The sequence below is a fragment of the Achroia grisella genome, unplaced genomic scaffold (genome assembly GCF_030625045.1).
Source record: "Achroia grisella isolate CSIRO2021 unplaced genomic scaffold, CSIRO_AGI_Agris_v1 utg512, whole genome shotgun sequence".
NCBI classification, from domain to species: Eukaryota; Metazoa; Arthropoda; class Insecta; order Lepidoptera; family Pyralidae; genus Achroia; species Achroia grisella.
Window position 1 is genome coordinate 14,016 of NW_026712906.1, and position 21,792 is coordinate 35,807.

A 21,792-nucleotide genomic window follows, 5' to 3' on the forward strand; every position below is an offset into this window, starting at 1 on the left:
GGTGTACCTTAAGGTTTCTTAAGGGTCAGCAATGTGCAAGTGACACCCCTTTTGTTTTAGGCATCCAGGGCCTACGGCAACCCTTTACCATCAGATGGGCCGTATGCATAATTGCCACCATAATTGTATAATAAAAATTATCACTCCACTTGCTTTATTTGAATGTAAAGTGAATGATATACACTTACATAGTGATTACTTACTTATAAATGACAATACTTCTGTAGTGATACTGTCATTGTCATGTCAGACTGTCAAAAACTGTCACATTTGTGACAAAGTCACTTCGGAAAGTGCTTTCCAGTGCAGTGATTTCTTGATTATTCGAAATCTGTTTAGTTTGTTTAGTTATTTAATAAAATAAATATATTTTTTGTAGATTAATAGACACACAATAGTATCAGAATCACTATACAATAATATATATCACTATATTTTATATTTATTGTTATTTTAAATATTCTCAAAATGGATTCAAATTTACCTCAAAACTTTTCTATTATTTGTGGTGATTTGTGCAATATTTTGTATGTGAAAGAATATGATAAATCTACAGTGAATTCTCTTATTGATGAACTTAATTCCAAGCCATATAAAGCGCAGTTGTTTGTCCGTAAGCATGTAAGTACAATTTTTTTTATACTGAGTCAATTTCTTGTAGGTAATGTATTATAAAAATAAACAAAACTAAGTTCTGTATTTTAAATTAAAATAGCTTAGCACGGCGTTGATACCGTTTTTAATTAATTTAAATTAATATTCCATTTAGAAAGAAAGAAACAGGTGTGAACTAATAAGTTTTTGTTATAGGTAATTTAGTTTAAATTAGGGTTGCTAAACAAACACTTATCTCCTCATATGAAGAAATGAAAACTTGTTTTAATTATGTTTATTTATATAATTTTTCTTTATGATTTCAGGATGCCACCGCACTAGTAACAGCATTATGTGTTAACATAAAACCTGTAGATGAGTATTTAGCAACAAAAACATCACATTTAATCAACAGTATACTCACTAAACAAAGTTTGCAGTTTGACAGTGACTACTTGTGGAAAGTGATATCTTGGCACATAAGTTGTATTAAAAAATGTTCCGATATTATATTACCGGACATTCTTCATAACATGCAATGTATTTTACAAATTAATCCTCAAGCCGGTCAAAAGGTAAATGTTTTTTTATGTAATTGGAATGACAAACAAGCTGATTGTCCACAGATGGTATGTGGCAACCATTGCCTAAATAAATGTACAGCACTATGGATATCAGATTATGATACGATGATACTATTCATACATTATTATTCCAGAGAATACTAATCTATTAGGGTTTTTTCACTCTTCAAATTAGAGAGTCAGCTCTTTGGTCAGTGAAATAGGTAGACAAGTTTTAAACAAAGTTTACCTCAATGTTTTATTAATTTAGAAAATTAATTAATTCATAATAGAACATTTTGTTTGTAGGGTAAGTTATTAATTTACAAAATGAATTATAATTAAAGTATAAGGTTATACTTTTCTGTTATAAAATTTCCTTAACAAACTAAGCGAAAAAATATTATTTAACTGTCACTATTATGTTCTATTACAGTTCATAGAAGATTTACTAGGTCTTGATGGGGTCTTGAGTAATTTAATAGACATTGGTAGAAGTTCCACTGTGACCACCCAAAATCCACTACAGATCTATCTTATTACATTCAAATGTATATCATGTTTAGTTACAACAGATGATAATAAAATAGATCAAACTAAGTCAATACCATTAATAGTGAAGGAAAGGATCTCACAACTTGTAATTAAGTTTTTAATGGAATACTCAATGAAGTCACGGGATGAATTTTTATATTGCAAAGTAAGTAAAATATTATTGTTTTTACTTTAGAAACTAGATTAATAATATTGTATAATATTATTGATTTATTCCATCTAATTATCAAATTGACATATTTATATGTGATAGGCATGTTGACAATTTATGATTTGTAATTAAGTTTGAAGGGTTGAACTGATTATGAATGATTTTCTAAAGATCTTTTAAGTTAACATTATCATTGAGTCAAATGACAACAAACAATAAAAGATTTATCTTTTTATTACCTCGTTTTATCTCTATATTATATTGTCTAGCGGTCTAGCACACAGCTTTACGTCCGATGATCACGGGTTCGATTCCTCGCACGGCACAAACATTTGTATTCATGACTATGATTGTTTGTATCGGTTTGCGTATTTTCTATGTATAATATGTATTTACGAAAACAAAATTATCTACGTATTTGTATCAGTTATCTAGTACCCGTAACACAAGCTTTAGCTAGCTTAACTTGGGACTAGATGGCGTTGTGTGTATTGTCCTGAAATTATTATATTATTACTATACCAAACATTTATTAAATAATTACGTTTATTTTCTAGGTAGTAATATCAGCTTTAAGGATACTATCTCAACTTTATTTCAATGAGCACCAGTTAACAATTCCATTACCAGAAGTAATGGGAATATGCCATCATTTTGTTTTACATGGACTTGTTACTCAAAACCGAACACCACAGAGGTTAATGCCAGCACAGCAGACTATAGCAACAGTACCAGTGAAAGTAAACCCAAAAGGAGGAAAGGTATATTACTTTAATTAATTTAATAATAATAATCATTAACAAAATGAGAGAAGAAATTTATACATAAAAAATAATTTGTCCTAATTGATGGATTGTCAACTAGCAGCCAAATCTATGAATTATTCTGAAATATAGAACATAAGTTATTTGTATAATATAGTCATTCAAAAGTAAATAGACACTTAACACCACATAATATGTAATGCTGCGGAAAAAGCTAGTTTTATATGAAACTTTATTTATTTTATATTTCAGAAACAAAAAATAAGGAAACAAAGAAATAATGCCATTGAAAGCTTAAAGAAGGAGATACCAGTATCTGATAGAAGTTTAATGAAAGATGTTGATAATTTTGAAAATAATTCTGCTTATAAACCTGCAAGCATGAACTATTTAGAACCTCAAAAATCTAAGCATTGCTGGATTTTGACAAGCGACTCTGATATGTCAGATATGGAAAACACAAGGGAAGCTAAGCTAATTGCTTTGAAATCTAGAGTGAGACAGAGTGCCTCAAATTTACTATTAGTTTTAATTAAGGTAAGTTGTCCTAAGATATGATAATACACTATTGCTGTAATTCAATAATCTCTCACAGATAGACAATGAATAGCCCAAATTTCCAGATTTGTTTTTCATATTCACCCTAAATAACATTTTTTTCTTTATTTATTTAGGGACATTTTTTCTCCCTAAATAATATTAGTTAAATTAAATACTAAAAATATACTAGCTACTAGATACTTTGTGCTAAGAATCAAATCTTAATTGACTTTGAACCATCTTAATCAGGTGTTGAATTTCTTGCTAAAAGTTTCTGATTGACTTTTATTCATCAAGCTCTGAAGCAAACAGTATACAAATTATAGTCTGCGAGCCTGAGGCTTTTTTCGCCTATTATGATATTTACACCCAGTAGAAAACTTCTAAGATGAATATTCTGTAATGAAGCTTATTGTTAGTGAAAGTTAACTGCAGTTTCGTATGAGGAGTAGCATCCTCGCAAACATGTAATAAAAAGTGCAGTCATTTCGTCCTGCTCCAAATTACTGTCAAAATCAAAGTTAATTTGGATTTTGAAGATAAAAAATAGTCTTAGCGTGGTGTGTCACTGTACTCTATACTCAAAAATTTATTTTTATATGCTATTTTTATAAATAAATTGTCGGCTGGCTGGCTCCCACCACTTTAGAAGTTTTACTAAGAAATTGGTCATCTTGACCTGTACCTAGCTTGCGGGCCATAGTATGTGATTATGTATTAATTTTCTCTATGACCAACATATGTTATTTATAATATTCAGATAACAGAAAAGAAAGATGTATTTGGCTATTGGTGGGCACTTCTGCCAGATTCACCTGACTCTCTCAATTGGTCTACTGACGAGTCAGCTAAGAAGAGCCTAGCTTACTGTGCTGTCACAGATCCCATCGCCAATAGTCGAGCAAGTGTACTAAGTGTTATATTAGCACTATTATCTGGTTCTAGGATGTTTCTATCACAAGCAGAGACAAGGTTTGTGACTAGGAATAATATTATGATGTAAATAATATTTAGTATGTTTAATGATACATTATTTAAAAGAACCTTATTGACTAGTTGATCTTATTTTATTCTATGTTATACAGATTAGACTGTGTTCTATATTTTCTGTTAGACGAAAATCTATTGAATATTTTGAATAGTGTGTGATTGGTATTCTAATTATATTTTAATGTATTGTAATAGAATAGAAAAATTTATTCAAATAAAATCAATTATAAACACGTTTAAATACCCCTTTACATATGAGATGTGTATGATCTTTTTTACTATGAAGGGATGGTTATAAATGGGTATCAAATTTTTATACTGTCAATTAGAAATAATAACTGTCATTACCGTACTGTCATTAGCTCCTAAAAATTTTGTTAAATTATGAAACATACGATAATACTTTTATTTTTATATTACAGCAAAAAAGAGAATACTTCGTTTATCCCATTTTCTGTATCTCTCGGATACGTAATTACCTGTATGCATCAAGTTCTAGTCAGTATATTGGACAGTGAGAGGAGTCATGCGGTCATCATTGTGGCCTTAAAGTGTTGCGCCGCACTAGTACAGGCGACGGCCTATCATAAAATGAGAGAAGGACTTATCAGTGATTTAGTTAGATCTACCAGAAAATTTCTGGTACATAGAGGTAAGTTAGAATAAAGAGAAATCTTCCCATAAGACTTGCACTATTTTGATACCTGTTAAAGTGCATAAACAACGAAGTAAAATTTTAATATGTAAATGTTTCCATGCATTGAAACACTAATATAATAAAAGACATTCACTTTTTTTGCAATTGTAGTATAAAAGTATTTACCCATAGTAAGTAAAATATGCATCTAATTTTCAACCGCCAACCAGAAGGATGTGTCTTATCTATTCTTTGCGTGTTTTAAACTTTCATTGAATTTGAAAGCGAATTGGGATTGTAATCAATATATAATGATATTTATGTCTATTTTTTAGATGTAACATTACAAGTTGGAGCATTAATAACCATGGGATGTGTATTATCAGTGGATCCAAAAGTTGATGAAATTCAAAAGTCAGTACAAAAAGACATAGTGCCTTCAAAAAACGTAGATGTAGTAGAAAAAGATAATAATATAGATAGTGAAGTATGTGATGATTTCGAAGAAGGTTACTCTGATGATGAGATTATTCCCACTAGTCATCCAATTACTCCAAAATGTGATAAAGGAAGAGAGTTAGAGAATCTGTATTGTTGTACTAGTTGGATATTAGATATATGTTTCAAGAATATGGGTTGGATATTTAGAGGAAACCAAGTAATGGTAAGTTATTTGCAATTGGTTAACACTACAATAATGGCACATTATATCATTTCAATAATAATATATGGTGTAATAAACCTAGGTCTGTGCACAACAAAAATCTGCTTTTGCCAAACACTAAGAAATTAAAATTCATCACTCCTACGAATATGCTTCAATTCTTGTCCCTGACGGGTCTAGGTAGCGAACTCTGATAAAAGGCGAGCACATAGATCTATGTAGATCTATAATAGGCAAGCACAATAGCTTAAACCTCCCAATTAAAAAAAATCGTGTAACATCTAAAGTTTGACGTAATTACTAAGATACCATCCATACTAGTATTATAAATGCCTAAGTGAGTCTCTCTGTCTGTTTCTTACTTTTTTTACGACTAAACGTTTTTCAATAATATTTCAAAACGATGATAAGTATTTTAAAGATGAACATAGCTGTGCAGTCACAGATTCTTAACAGCAGAAATAGGCGAGACTAATTATTGAAATCTTATTCTACTTCTTTATGTTGTTATTCCTTTTTTAAACATAGTTTTTCAATTATATTACAGAGATGTAAAACGCCCGCTATACCGATAGTACTGGAATCTCTACAAGTACTTTCGGCGATTTCGTTCCACCATTTCTCTGAGCTACTTGTACCCCATCTGTCTCTGTTGGCGGACATTTTGTGCGAGATGTTGCAACATGAACATCAAGATGTGGTGCTGCAAGCGGCCAGAACCACAAGCATAATCGGAGATGCTATTCAGAAGTTAGGTAGGTCAAATTATACTGCTAGAGCAAACATACCGACTTCTGTACTTTCATGTTAATCCTTTATTTTAAATGCGAAAGATTGGTTGTGTCTCTTTTTGATACCTTTTCACGATTAAACATAATCCGAGTTGAATCACGAGGGTGAACATAGTTTAGTATTTGTCTTAATAAAGCATACTTAGTCGCGGGAAATTGGAAAATGAAATGAGGACAAAAATATGCCACCAAGCTTTGTTATAGATATATTTCTAGAATGTATTACACATACGTGCTTTATTTTTGACGTATTTATACAATCTGCTTTGTTAACAAATTAAACATTACTATTGGATGGATAGGTCCGTAATTAGAACTTAAAATAGTTTTTAAAATTAATGAAAGCCATTATTTCAACAACACAGAACAGTTAGATCAGTCGCCGCCTCTGAATCAATGCGTGAGCTTTTGGGAGAAACTCCTCACGCCGCTGTCGTTGGTGCTGCAGAATCATGAGAACCCACCCGCAAAGACTGTAGTGTGTGACTGCATTGCTAATATAGGAGAGAGGTCATTCAAGGAATTGCCGGTAAGACATGAAATAATATATTCTTTTGGATTATTTATAGTGTACAGTGTTTTTTTCAAGTTCATGTTTCATTTTCATGTTGTGGCTTATTTATTCTACTTATTTTGCTATTGCAACATTTTAAAGTAAAAATTAAAATTTAATAGTTACAATAGCGTGGGTAGATATACATTCCAACTTAGTGCACAAATGACTCGTAATCAACGATTAATACAAAATAACATATTGACTGTTATTTCATAGGATAGTCAGAGGCATTGTCAATTACCGACATCATAGTGAACGCAACGCTTGACATGTACACATTTCGGTGGTTATTTAGAGAGGACTTTAATATATAATAAATTGTTTTTTTCAGCAAATATATTATTGTAAAATTTATTATAATAAAGTACATACTAAACGGAAATATTTTTCTCTGACGAGTTACTCACTTGTCGGCGACTTGATCACACAAGCAATAAGAACGCGCCGCGTCCGCGCGAGTTTGTATTATGCATTAAAATTTGTATATGAAATCTTTACCTTTAAAATTAAAATTGGCCGTTGATAAAAAAGGTTGCTCCCTACCGGTATAGCACGACCATAAAATCAAAGATTTCTAATGCATCCGTGCTGCGACACCGGGATGGATCGTTAGTAATATATTATTGAGTTTTAAGTATTATTGAGTATGGTGTATCTGTGTACAGAGTCGCACGCAAATGGTATGCTGTACGCTGCTGGTAGGATCCTGTGGTGACGAAGAGGCTGCTGTACGTGCTGCCGCCGTCCGTGCCCTTGCTATGACGGTCGTCTATCGTACACTTAGGGAGGTACGTAGTTTTACACATTCAATTGACCTCGAAAGTACAAACTCATAACAAAGGAACTGTTTGTGACGTCATTCCTATAGTTTTGTGACATGATTCCTATGGTTTTGTGACATCGACGGCTTTGGTGGTTTAGCACACCACTTTATTTCCGATGGTTGCGGGTTAGCTTCCTCGCAGAGTGCAAACATGTATTCTACACTTTTAAAATTCATTTATTTCACGTTAGACTAACGAGGCCGTCTCTTTATGACCATTGGTTTGTTTATTTAAGGACATTTGCTTTGTGAGTGATTGTGGTGAGAATATTGTACGCGCGCTGGCGGAACCAACACTGGTGGTGCGTACTAAGGCTGCTTGGGCCCTTGGAAATCTCAGCGACGCCCTCGTTTTGAATATGTAAGTTATTTTATATAATAACAGTAATCCAATTAATAAGTGATCAAGATTAGTGCCTTAAAGAAAACCGCAGTCTTTCGGATTTATTCGGCGTATTGTCGATGTTTGTATTTATTTATGGAAAATTATATAAAATATTTTTAGTGCTGGTCAGATACGAAATCGCGACAACGTATCTATACGTCGGAGTAGTAATCGACTGTACCACAACACTCAGTGTGACACTCCAATAAATAAACAGATACTTCAGATGACTGGAACGACTGGTTAATGCACAATCATATAACGACTTGTTGTTTGCTACATAGACTGACTGAGACTGGTGAAAAATATGCCTATTTTATATGTATATATAAAATAGCTATGTTATAAATTTTAATAGAGATATGTACCTATGTATTTCTAAAATAATATTTATACTTCTATCAGTTGTTTAGTACCGAGAATGCCACGGCCAGTTATAATTTGTTTCCTTGATTCCAAAGCTTACACTTCACATACACACAAGCTCACAAAATTCGTACTCTTCTTATTTATTTTCATATTAATACTCCAGACATATAATGCGCTAAACTGTGAGCGTTTTCCTTGACCTAGAATGCGATAAAATATACGTAAGTAAACATGTCCACATTAAACGATGAGGTCACCTCATTGAGATGCCGCTTATGTGGCGCCAAAAATGAATTATTTTGAATAGCAAATAAATAGGTAACCTTACAATTCTGTAAGAGCGATTTGGACTACATTTATACTAGTCTAAATATGTGTTATAGTCATTTCTGTCTATTTCTATATGGTATAAGAATGCTTTGTATGTATGTATATATGTATATCATAGATAGTCTGCATCGAGTCTACACAAGTAGCTATTTCTGACATTTTTATGTTTCAAATATAGTAAAGTATACATCCTCCGATCGATACTTCGTCCAATTCAAACGGGGATCGAAATTACGACGGCCTGAGTCTTGGTTCGAACCCCTAGCGGTGCCCTTAGACTAAAAACATATCCGTCGGGTAGGAGTTGGCCTTCACGCGCCATCTGCACTCGCCCCCTATCGTCCGGTGAACCTGTAAAGGCCAGCAGTGGCCAACAGCATTTGAGTAGTCCGAAAAAAAGTAAATTATGACATTGTAGTTCTTATTGCATCTTTTTGTAACGGACTGTTTAGTGGACGTTGCTCTCAATCCGACTATATTTATATAATAATACACTCATTTTAGTTTACTACAATTTCGTTTTTATTAGGATTGAATTAATTATTTTATAAACAAAATATAGGTACTTGAATTTATAAAACGCCTACGAAATAAATATAGCAATATTAAAGTAAAGGAACTTGTGTTTCTAAGGAATAGTTTTGTTTAAATTCTTGTGTTTGCTTGAAAAATAAAAAATATTTGTCCGAAATATTATATATTACAGTAGAGCAAATAAGTTGTAAAATTAAAGATTTCGTTACATTTGAGGTATGCATTAATTGGAAAATGTTAAGTTCACTACTAATTAGTTATTTCGTTTCTGGTTGCTAATATAGGTAACATTTCTTAACGCTAATAATAAAGATGTTAAACTGACAAAAAGCATTGCCTACTGCTAATAGACCCGTTATTTCCCCTAAAAAGCTCTGAATTATATTATTGATTGTGTGTACTTACTAAGTTTAGAATACTATAGTCATAACTATTTTAACTAAACTTAACTTGTTAAACAGGGAGGAGCCAGATATAGACGATATAGATGATCATTTGTTGCGTCGGCTTCTAGAGGTCAGCATTCAATGTGCCGCCGATAACGATAAGGTACCTATTACACATAATGGGATTATTAAATTCCTAATTAATAATAATGTTTTTGAGTGTAAACACTTTGTGTAGGTCAAGTAGGTATATATTGTATGTAAATATGATTAAGGTGAAATAGAAGAAATTAGAACTCACTTCTTCACATTTTATAAGAATTATTTTTAAACGAATCGTACGTATATTTTCATCTTCGGGTTTACCCAAAATATATTTGAATTATTATTCCGTAACATTTATATTTCTGAAATTCTGATTGAAAACTTAGAAAGAGCTCTAACAGCTTAATATTGTTAGAAAGAATAAGGGTAAAAGTCATCTGCGTGGTCTCAGTTTCATCTGTTTCAGCTGGCAAGCAGCTTGGTTTCTAAACAAATTTCATTTAGGGTAATAGGTTAGGCAGTGAAAATACAGGATTGAGGCATGATTTCTTAGTCCTCGTGAATGGCAACGCAGTAGTGTTGTCTCAGGTCTCACATGACAACAGGTCTCACGTGTAGGGGGTGGTTACCGCTTAATATAAAGTGGGCAGTTAGTTCGTGTCAACTTTTGATACAATATTCAATTTGTAGTTATATCTGTCTGGGGCGTTGGTGGCACTTCATTGTATTACCTACTCTCGTTATTGATACAATAAGGCGTGCACGTGTTTGCTTATTAACGTAATGTTTCATTACTTTATATGGTCAAAGTACAGGACAATTTATGATCTTGATCAATTTGGACTTTTTACCTATATCAGGGAATCAACTGGATATTTATAAATACACTTGTTTACTCTTATACTGTTTTCCTGTTTGTAATAATGGGTGTACAACATTCGAAACGCGTAATCAAAATCATACCTTTAGAAAGAATACTAAAAAAGAAGGACAATGTGTACTATATACCTACATAGATTTTTTCTGGGTTGTGTATCTATTTGTTCCTTCTGTAGTGTAAATAGATAATGTAGTATGTACAACGTATTATATACATGCATATAGTATTATTATGTTTTACAAAATGTGTTATAATAATATAACATTCTATACTATAATTATGAAATTAATTAATTTCGTCTAAATTCTTAGTTAATAAAAAACGAAAAATATAAATAAAAAAACAGCATTGGTAGCAGTAGATTGTATTTTACATATCGATTTCAACATTCAAATTTCTATTTTTTTTTCAGATTAAAATGAGTGCTACGCGTGGGCTTGGTAACTTTTTGCGATTAATAAAAACTGAACATTTGGTCCGTAGCCCTCAAATTAAGATTTTATGTGAGACGGCTTTAGAGAAGCTTTTAGATTGCGCATGCAAAGTGAACAATATGAAAGTGCGTTGGAACGCCTGTTACGCATTGGGCAACGCCATGAAGAATGATTATTTGTTCACATGCTTCACTGGTTGGCAGGTACTTATACAGATGTTTTTTGTTAACCTACTTTATACGAATAATTATGAATAAATCGTTAACTTTGTATATCCTGCCAATGTAATGGTAGCCTCAACTTGAGGGGCGCAATAAACTCGTCGCAGGTCAAATTGATTTTAAATATTATACTGGTACTCGAAGTTTTTGTATTATGAACATTCATATACTTCATAATAAAATATTATTATATTATATGCAATGTTTGTTAATGTGTCAATATTTCATTGACGTGTTTAAAACAAATATTTAATATATTTTAGTGCACTAATTGAAGTGATAGTATAGTAAATCTCGCTTAATATAAATATTTGATACTACTCGTGCACACATTTTATTTACGAGCGGGATTAGAATATGCTTCGTGTATTAATTACAGGAATTAAAGAAATATAATCTCAAATAAACTTTATAGTATTTGCCAAATACAAAGGAAAGATTAATGTCACTTTATATATCTTACGTTCTGTCTATTTTGTCGTGTGTTAAGGATTAAAAAAATATTTGTTAGTGGTAATCTCACTAGGTTATAAGACACGTCATCAGAGTGTTGTAATTGATACGACTATATAAATGTTTTTTCTTTTTAATGTAATTTAGGGTCTTTTGTACAAACTAAAAGTACATGTCAGTCCCATTGTACCCTAAAACTAATGCCTATATTACGTAAATTGCCTTAGCTGCACTATTTTTGATTGGCTAAAACACTTTGTATGGCACTAACTTCGAATGTATTTTAGGCTCTGACGTTAAATGATGTCGTAGACTCTCGTTCTTGACATATTCCATTAGCAAGAGATATGATGTGTATCATTTCCAAAAATGCTATACATCTTCCTTTCTAAAATATTAAATAAAATACATAGTGAAATATGAAAATTACAACAATATTCCTTCCAAAATGTATGTTACGAGTATGTTAAATCTGCCATTAGTTGGCGTTGGCGAGCTTTCAAGCTAAGCAGAACTGGCAAGAAACGAATCTCTTAGTGTTTTCAAATGATCTTGTACATGTTTACAAAAATATAGATTCATTTTTAAATTCAATTAGGGGATGAATGACCACCAGCATCTGCTATTATAATTTTGTCAAAAGGTATTATTAAAGTATTTGATATTATATTTAAGTACTCATAATATTTTCAGCGTCAGGTATTTTCGAGTTTATGTGGACTAGCTCAAGACTGCAAGAATCTAAAAGTGCGCATCAATGCTGCGGTGGCACTGCGGGCGCCTAATACTCGAGCGCAGTACGGGCCGCAATTCGCCTCAGTATGGAGTGCGGTCATGGCTGCCATGGATAATGCTGCTAATGTTGATGATTTTACTGAATATCAGCATAAGGATAATCTCATCGAACAGGTAATCATTTGTCAATTTGTATGTAACTGGAATGACAAACAAACTGATCTGACAGAAAATTCCAACTTTCCCCTATATATTTGATACCACTTTAGACGTCAAGATAACTCTTCAAAACGAAACACAGCCTCTCGGACAGGACGGAGACGGAGAGGACTTTAAAAAGTCTACCGCGTCAATATAATTAACACTTCTGACAGCAATCAGGCAAGACAATTTAAGTAAGTTCAGTTAACTTGGATCATACATATTAAACTGAACCTTAGAACGTTTGCGCACTAGAAAACTTTATATGTGATATTGTTAGGCAGGTCACGTGGTATAAAATTGGTTTTAATTATGTTTTCCGTGTTTAATATCGACTTTTATTTATTGCGATTTTTCTCATTTTGTAGTTATGTATCACCCTCGCGCACATGTGCTGTATCCTCACGAAGTCTGATCTGACAGATATCCTGGATCCTCTGGTATTCCATCATGAATGTGCGAAGAGTTTGTACACACAGCTGTGTCATAAGCTGCCGCCAGAAAATGCATCCTGTTTGAAGATATTGCAAGCTGCTAAATATGTGACAGTCGATTTGACAGCAAGTGGGAATACACAGCAGCAATCATTGGGAATGCTTCAAGACATTTTTATATGGGACATGTAGCGTTCATAAATATTTTAAACATGTACTTTAATTTATAAGAGTTAATAATAGATTGCTATTTTTTGTTTGAAATAATGACAGTGATTGATACATTGTTATTATTTATGGCATTTAAAAATATATTGTACATACATTGTGAGAAAAACCGTTATATGACTGATGTGATATAAATTATATCGGTTAAAGCCAGTGAAGGTCTAATATTTTGTACATTTTTCTCCGTCTAACTGTTGTAATAAGCATATTAGTAAATAAATTTACATTACAAACTGTTAACTTAATTTTTGTTAATTTATTAAAATGCAATAATTATATATACTATTAACATACTTTGGTTGGCTTTTTGTTTAATATGTACCATCTCAGTTGATATCAGATGTGTAGTGAAATCAGAGCCGATTTCTCATAATGTGTCTGCTCAACGGATTTTACTTCCACCACGTCTTTTGAAATACTGTCCTTGATAATATGAATAGTAACAAACAACCCTCCAGAATTAACACAGCGCCATCTAAACCCAAGTTACTTATGTTGTGGGTACTAAACAACAGACACAAATAGTTACATACATTTTTTTGTATATTATATATACATATTTTACATAGAAAAAATCTGATATACGTGTCATGTGTATACTACTATACATAATCTAATCTTGCTAATTTGCCATTTTTTATATGTATGTGATGACGACCTCGGTGGTCTAGCTGTTTAATATACCACTCTACTTCTACGATGATGATGGTCGCGTGTTCGATACCTCGCAAAACATTTGTGTTCATGAGTATAATAGTGGTAGTATTGGTCTTGGTGTTTTCTAAAAATGTATTCAAATATTTGTATCAGTTTTTTAGTACTAACTCATACATAACACAAGCTTGTATTAGCTTGAGATTAGAATGCGCTGTGTGAATTGTCCAGATATGTTACTTTATTATTAGATATAATTTTTGTTTGCGTTATTTAGTTACCAATATTGTTATGTACGTACATTTTTGCTTATAATTATGTACAATGATATAACTTTTGCCCTGTCCTTTACAATGCAGAAATAACAAAATTGATATAGCGTATATATTACGCACGAAATCACGCTTGCTACTAATGCTCAAACTTAAAAAGATTATGAATAAATAGATAACGTAAATTACATGCTTATAGATGTGGGAAAGTAAATAGTTCAAACTATAGGTATTGTAATTAATAGAAAAATTGGACTAATCACCAACGCAAAATATTGTAATTTTTAGTCCTTAGGGGCCGTTCAAGTATTACGTAAGCACTATAGGGGGGCGGGGGGTCTTTTCTTTGCTTATTTTGGATGACATGGGGGTGGGGGAGTCTGTATGATGATTACGTCATTGGTCGTAATTTACTTTTTTACACGAATGGCAACCCTCACATTGTCTTTGCTAAAAAAACAATACATTAATTGAGAGATGTTTACGTAAGCATGGGTGGAGGGGGTAAGAGCTTTGCTTACTTTTGCTGACAACGGGGGATGGGGGGTAAATAATTGTGATAAATCTGCTTACGTAATACTTGAACAGCCCCTTATGCTTATGCCAGAATATAGCTTACGAAGCAAGCTCCTTGATGCTTGACGGCTGAATTGGTTTTAAAAGAGGTACCTACCTCTTTTAAAACCTTTCTGCCCAAACTCTCGTAGACGATTCTGTACAAAAAGTACTTGCTTAGAATCAATGTCGAATTACCGTTGCAGCAGTTGAATTAATTGAATTACAGCTGCTGCGTTTCACCATCGTACCACCCGCCGGAAACTAAAATACCATCCTGATCATCTGTATGAAGGGCGGCTCCACAGGTCGATTTTCAAGAAATGCACGACCACATTGTGGAATCACCTTCCAGCAATGGTATTTCCGAACCGATATGATATTGAGAACTTCAAGAAAAGAGCTAATTCCTTCTTAAAAGGTCGGCAACGCACTTGCAATTTCCCTGGTTTAGCGGGTGCTCATGGGCGGCGGTAATGACTTATCATCAGGTGCACCGTAAGCTCCTTTGTTCCATGTGCTCTAAAAAAAATTATAGAATATGTATCCGAGAAATATTTTAAAAATTCCAACGGTATCGGGACATACAGATTAACGCAGGTTAACCCGTAGTTAACAGCTTCTTATACATAAATTGCAATGTAAACTACTTAATATGATAAGTCCATCCCGTTCTAGTAGGTACCTAACTACTATAATCATTTGTATCTAAAGTGCTTTTGGTAACAGAAACCGAACACGCCTTAATAAGTAGGAAAGAATAATTTATTAGTTGGTAATCAATATTATTATGGACATTACCTATTTATAGCCATCGGTTTATAAATATACCAGGTATACGTACTAAACGATATTAGGTATTTACATTTTTCAACAACAATTAGTAACGGAATTTTCTTTACTGGTAATTTTATTTCTTGTAATTACAGATATATTCCGTAATACTTATATATATAATATATATATATATATATATATATATATATATATATATATAACAAAATATTTATAGTTAAAATATGATAATACGTAGTTAAACGACTTCTGTAAGCTATGAAGGATTCGAGTCTCTTGACGCATTTTTATGCTTAATAGGAGGCTTTAATAACTAGACATAGGTAGTTAGGTAAAAGTGGTGTTACGAAAATATTAAGATTATTGAATGAATACTTAATAAAATAATAGAACGTAGGAGCGCGTGATCGCTTTTATTACTCGGAACTGTAATTACACAACAGGACGATTACAGTCCTAAAATGTAATAATCTCTTCATACAATTGAAAACGTTTTGCATTTGTGACGTCAGAATAAACCCTGTACTGAAAATTTTAAGTGATTAATTAATATAAACCTGTTTACCTCTGTGACTACGGTATCCAACATGATTTTGCACACTCTCTGCCCAGAGGGCACTTAATCCTATATGTCATTTGTTATTTATAATTTTTACCACTTGTGAAGTAATATCATAAACGAGATATTGAAAACCTACACAATTAAATTTAATGATTTATATTTTCAGTGAGTTACTTTTAATATATGATCTCAGGTTTTTAGATCGTATGTCACGACATAAGCTCCTGATGAAAGGTCTAACAAACTGACAAATAGTGTCTAATAAATTTGTCACTATTTCAGTAGGTAGTGTTTGTCGCGAAAAGCTGTAATAAGTACATTATCTCGCCTGTCATGATTAAACAAATACACTAATGAATGGAATATTTTCGATTCTTGGCGTGTTGTTGGGGTTATCACTTTTTATATGGCAAACTACGTATGTAGGTACCTACGTACTTATTGAAATTTACATGAATGCTCAAATCAAAATACTGTGACATGATATAGAAATAATAATGGTTTTCGTACGTAGATATAATCAACAGCTTCCATACTAATAAAAGTAAAATATAGTATAAATGCGCGTCTGTTTGTCATTAGAATTTCAAGGAAACTGCGAGTCTTATATATAAGAACAGTATTATGGACATCAATTGCCGTCCGAGATACTGTTCATGAAATGCCATTCTGGAGTACTAACATTTCATATCTTGTAATTTCACAAACTTTAATCGAAAAATATTACAAACCCAGCTTGGTGGTTGAAATAGACGAGGCTGAGGTATTTTTTTTAGCTATGATAATGTGATAGTGCATCCGCCTGCGCTAACGGTTTACGCTGGCAGGGGACCAGTGGAGGATGATATGAGCATGAGGTCAGGTCAGTTTGCCCATCGTTTCAAATTCACAAGGAACTGGTCACGATGGTTTCCAGGGGGAACCGCGTGGAGGTCTATCTGACTTAGTACATTGTTAGCGATGGAGTAGTTACTTTACATTGCTAACAATATCTTTCTCTCCTAACTGAGGTATTCACGAAGGCGACTTTTTACAAAGTAGTGTAGAATATGTATACTTCGAAGTAAAATAAATAAATTAGAGAAATACGAGGACATAGACTACTTTATTTTAAAAAAACAGGCGTAGTTGGTAAGAGCTAGAGTTGAATAACATCGAATAGTATTACAGAAACAGCTACGACACTCGTTGTTGTTATTCTTGAGGACTAAGGTGTTCAGCTACTGAATTATTGTAGATTCATTGACATACTTCGTTCTTCAGACTTAACAGTAAAAATGCTTGCAAGGTAAATATATAAAATAACACTTACAAAATAATAATTAACATAAAAAGTAGGTATTTATTTCAAGTTTTGCGGTGGAGTTACCTACCCAAATTTAAACTTTTGAGTAGGTAAAATATCATATAAGAAAATGTTTCTATATCGGAAATATATATAGTTATAGGTAATACGTATTCAAATACGAATTTATATATTTGAATATAAACAATAATTACACATATAAAATATAGGGACTTTACAGCACATCTTGTGCTGTAAAGTCTAGATCAATCATCTCAGTTTGTACATTCATAGGTCATTGTGGAGTGCATAATGAAAATAAAACGTTTTCCGCGAGCAACTTAATTTGTTTCTTATAAATGAAGGAAGTTTATATTTGACTGTATTTTCTTGTGTATGTGTCTTCTACATTACACAAGACCTTCGTAAATTTTATACAATTTTTTGTCAGGCTATTTAAATAAGTCTTGTAGATACCTATATTTTTTAATTTGTCTATATTGGCTTGATATCTTAATAAATTTTATAAGGATTCTCATGTTTGTTCGTAGCTAAACACAACATAATGGAAAATTATTGTTTTAACCGACGAAAAAGAAAGATGTAGGTATTACATTCGTTTCCTATTAATCAATAATTACATACACCTATTATATATATAGGTATGTTTGGCTATAATTTATTGATCTCATTACCTATTTAGTGACAACTCCATCGGTTTGCTAAATATTGTGTAATTTTTGTATTAATTTTACTTCATATCATGTCATTAATCATGTAGGTACCTACACCGACTAATCAGTTTTATAGGTAGAAAAGGTCAAGACCTAATTAAAATTATACATCCGCCAGCTACCACAGCTGCGTGAAATATTAAAAAACAACAGATACCCTACGACATCTAAATATTTCAAACTATCTCGGTAGGTTCATTAGTTTATCTGTACAATTGTAACCGACAGTCAGGTCGATTGTGCATTTACAATATACGTATTGGATTGTAATATTAATTAGCCAGCAATGTAAAATGATCTAATGTAACTCTTATTAGGTTTTTTTTATTTACCTAATTGCAATGTAATACGTACTGGCAGCCCACCTAAAAATGTAGAGACATTTTGGCAGAATGGAATTAATTTTGGTGATTCTGGATTAAAGTCAACACAGTATATGGATTAAAGTTGTTTCTGAAGACTAAATTGTTTTAGTAAATAACTACGCGTCATCATCTACTTCATTTCCATCTAGGTAATTCTCTTTAATTTAATCCATGTTTTGTTAATTTTGAATTTAGAAACACTTTAAAATAACAAGCAGTGAATATTTTTCCGTCTCCAAAATATAAATAAAAAAATATTTAATTACAAGTATAGGTACCATGCAGAATTTGTTATTATGCAAAAGAACATTGATAATTCATAATTGCGCAGAGTTTGGGTCACCGGTCAAGTCACTAGCAAATAATGATAAGAATTTAATATACATACACCCGTTCAACTCTCGAAATCGTAAATTGAACTGGTTTTTACTGGTTTTGTATTTTTATCCAGTTGAATAAGATCAATATGTATCGGTAGATGGATGTATAAATATTTATTCATCTAATGTTCGCAGACGTAAAAATTACGAAATGACGATGTATTTTTGATGTTATAGAAGTGAATTTGTGTTATATAATGTGTTATCAAAGGTATGATAACAACACAAATAAACTACATTGAATGGTTGAAATCACATTTTAAAACCAGATTAAAGATGATTAAGGAAGTTTAAAGAAATAATAAAATTGATAAGTAATTTCATACATTCTTATTATTTTTTCTTTGAATAGTATTGTCAGAAATTGCCTATTTGACATTGTAGCAATTAAATACGAAATATATTTTTTTGGTAGCTCTTAAGTAAACAATAATCATAGAGTAAGTTTTATGCATTAAAAACATTATTAATATTTTATTTTTGGAAAATTAATCTGAGTTTTAACATAACTGACAGTAAATACAAGTAAATGTGAACAGAACTTTGTGAATATAACTGTAATATTATGTTATCTGTGATATAACCAATAAAATGTTATTATTATTAAAGTTTTTATAATTTCTAGAGCAACTAATTTAGTTGATAATTTTTTAGAGCAGTTCCTATTTTTCTTAAAGTGGGCGTCAATTTGTTTACCATTTTCAAACAGTTTCAAATAAAAAAACAATCTGATTATTAGATATTAAAATTGTCTAATTAAGAAATAAACATTATACATACAAAAATAGGTATTACTAATTATAATATTAATCACAACTTTCAGAGACTTTATTATTTCAGAGTTGTGTTTGATAAACATTGACTACCACGAACTGAGTGGGTGTCATTTTGTGTATGGACAGCAGTGAGACCAATATAGTTGCGGGTAATCTGATCGACTTCCGGATCTGTCGACTATTCTTTTCAAGGAAAACATTCGTATCTTAGTTTATAATTCAGGGACTCTACAATTTTAATTTATTGTAATTATTTGTACCTAAGGAATGCATTATCAACATTGTTTATATACTAGCTTAGAATCTCTATCCATATATTTGTACAAACAAAACTGATTGGAATAATAAATATACTGAATTTTACCATTAGAGATTAGTGAAAACAACACGTTAAGACGTTTTAAATGAGTCCAGAGAAACAAATAAACATTTTTACAATCCTTGCGTTAATAAAGTGTCCTCAATAATAGTTTCTCATATATCTTTCATGTACGTACAAATTGTTTTATTTTTATTAAATGTACACTATGCTATCTCGGTATTCTGGCGGATTAGCACAGACACCTTCCGATGGTCGTGAGTTTGATTCCAGCACAATATAAACATTTGTATTAATGAGTATTTCTGTTATTATGGAAGTTTTTCCATCTGTTTTTGCTAAAATATTAAGAGTGTTTATAGTTTTTTGATTCTACAATTCCCCTCTTCTACCAATCTTCTAAATCGTAGAGTTCTAATTTGGTATAGGAAGGGATTGTTAGAAATGTGAACTAGTTCCATTGCTAGTAACCTCCACGTTGCCTGATTTTCTTTGCCATGATCTGATTGTGTCCTCTTTCTATCACCTACCAATGGTTACTGGCCAATGAGAAAAGCCGTCATTCCATATATTTATTTTGTAATTGGAATTGTAAACAGTTTGTTGAGCGAATTGTACTACGGACATCACGTTACATCCAGAGAAATAAGATATTATGGCTTTTATCCTGCAATTTCCCACACACAGCTTACAAAGAAAGCTGCTTGTGCTTGGCGACTGAAGTTTCTTTCTCAGTTAGTAGTACCTCAGTGTCATCTAGACACTGAGGTACTACTAACTGAGAAAGATTAAGATCGTCGCTCTTTCTAGCTCGGAATTGCGATGTAGGTATAGCTATTCCTGTACGGGATCGGCACTCCATGTTCATCCTTATCGTTTTGTTAGTTCTTTGGCTGGTCCATTACTATTTCAGCATTTAAATCTGTTGGGCTACAAGACAATATAAATAAATTAAAATTGTTTAATATAGTTTCAAATCTACTTAATGCAAATGAATACTTAACCTAAATATAGTAAATTTAGAGTTAATTCCCCAGATTTGGCTCGTGTCTGTAAAACGCAATATTTCTAATCTAATATTTGATTCCACTGTTATCACAAAAACAATTAGGATCTTAGTCTTCGACAAACACTAAACTTTATCTCATCACAACTATGTAGAAACGAATGATTTAATAACATTTCGCTTGTCATGTATAATCTTTTAATTAACAATGATTAAATATTTTAATTGTATTATTACTTTAGATACAGAATGTGATAACATTCTAGGATATATCTGCTTGACGCATTGTTATCAAATAAGATGGAAAATAAACATTACTTAATCAGTTTACGGATTTTATTTGGAAGACACGGAAATACTGGAATATTTTATCTGAAATTATGTTACGTGGTAGGTAGGCCTGTATTATCGGACATATATTTAAGTAGTTTAATCACTTATTATTATTTTCAATGAGTAAGGCATCAGTTTCGTCGTATTTTACGTGTGGATAATGGAACAAGGAAATAAAATATTGGATTAGTCACTTCAACATTGTATGCGATATGATTTATCGTGTGTTTTTATACAATAAGAAAATATCATTAATTAGGAGAAATTACTATGGCCTAATTGATATGTGATGTGACTAATATTTTGGTATTTAATTGTAATCTGTATAAGTAAACTTAGGCTCTTCATGTCTATAATGGATGATAATAGAATGGTGCATCCGCCCGCTGTAACGGTATACGCTGGCGGGGCGTTCAGGATAGTTAAACTACCGTGACAAATTCATCGCATTAACCATGATGGTTTCCTAGGAAGATCACGTGAAAGTTGAGCT

The 21,792-nt window shown here is 32.0% G+C and overlaps 1 protein-coding gene across 1 annotated transcript; it reads left to right on the forward strand.

Moving 5' to 3' along the window:
* The first annotated feature begins 404 nt into the window (after positions 1–404).
* LOC131846695 (HEAT repeat-containing protein 6) lies at positions 405–13,291 on the forward strand. Its single transcript, XM_059196063.1, has 16 exons — positions 405–621; positions 921–1,169; positions 1,594–1,857; positions 2,421–2,624; positions 2,880–3,164; positions 3,928–4,139; positions 4,580–4,809; positions 5,130–5,458; positions 6,006–6,213; positions 6,615–6,778; positions 7,471–7,593; positions 7,865–7,989; positions 9,708–9,795; positions 10,970–11,194; positions 12,359–12,574; positions 12,970–13,291. The coding sequence occupies exons 1-16, from the start codon at positions 469–471 to the stop codon at positions 13,225–13,227; spliced, it is 3,333 nt and encodes a 1,110-aa protein (XP_059052046.1). The 5' UTR covers positions 405–468; the 3' UTR covers positions 13,228–13,291.
* Positions 13,292–21,792: the final 8,501 nt, after the last annotated feature.

Excerpts from the sequence above, each read along its gene's own strand:
- LOC131846695 (XM_059196063.1), top strand. The coding sequence starts at position 469 with ATGGATTCAAATTTACCTCAAAACTTTTCTATTATTTGTGGTGATTTG. Across the intron at positions 622-920 it reads AGTTGTTTGTCCGTAAGCAT|GATGCCACCGCACTAGTAAC; the intron begins GTAAGTACAATT and ends TTATGATTTCAG. Across the intron at positions 4,140-4,579 it reads CTATCACAAGCAGAGACAAG|CAAAAAAGAGAATACTTCGT; the intron begins GTTTGTGACTAG and ends TTTATATTACAG.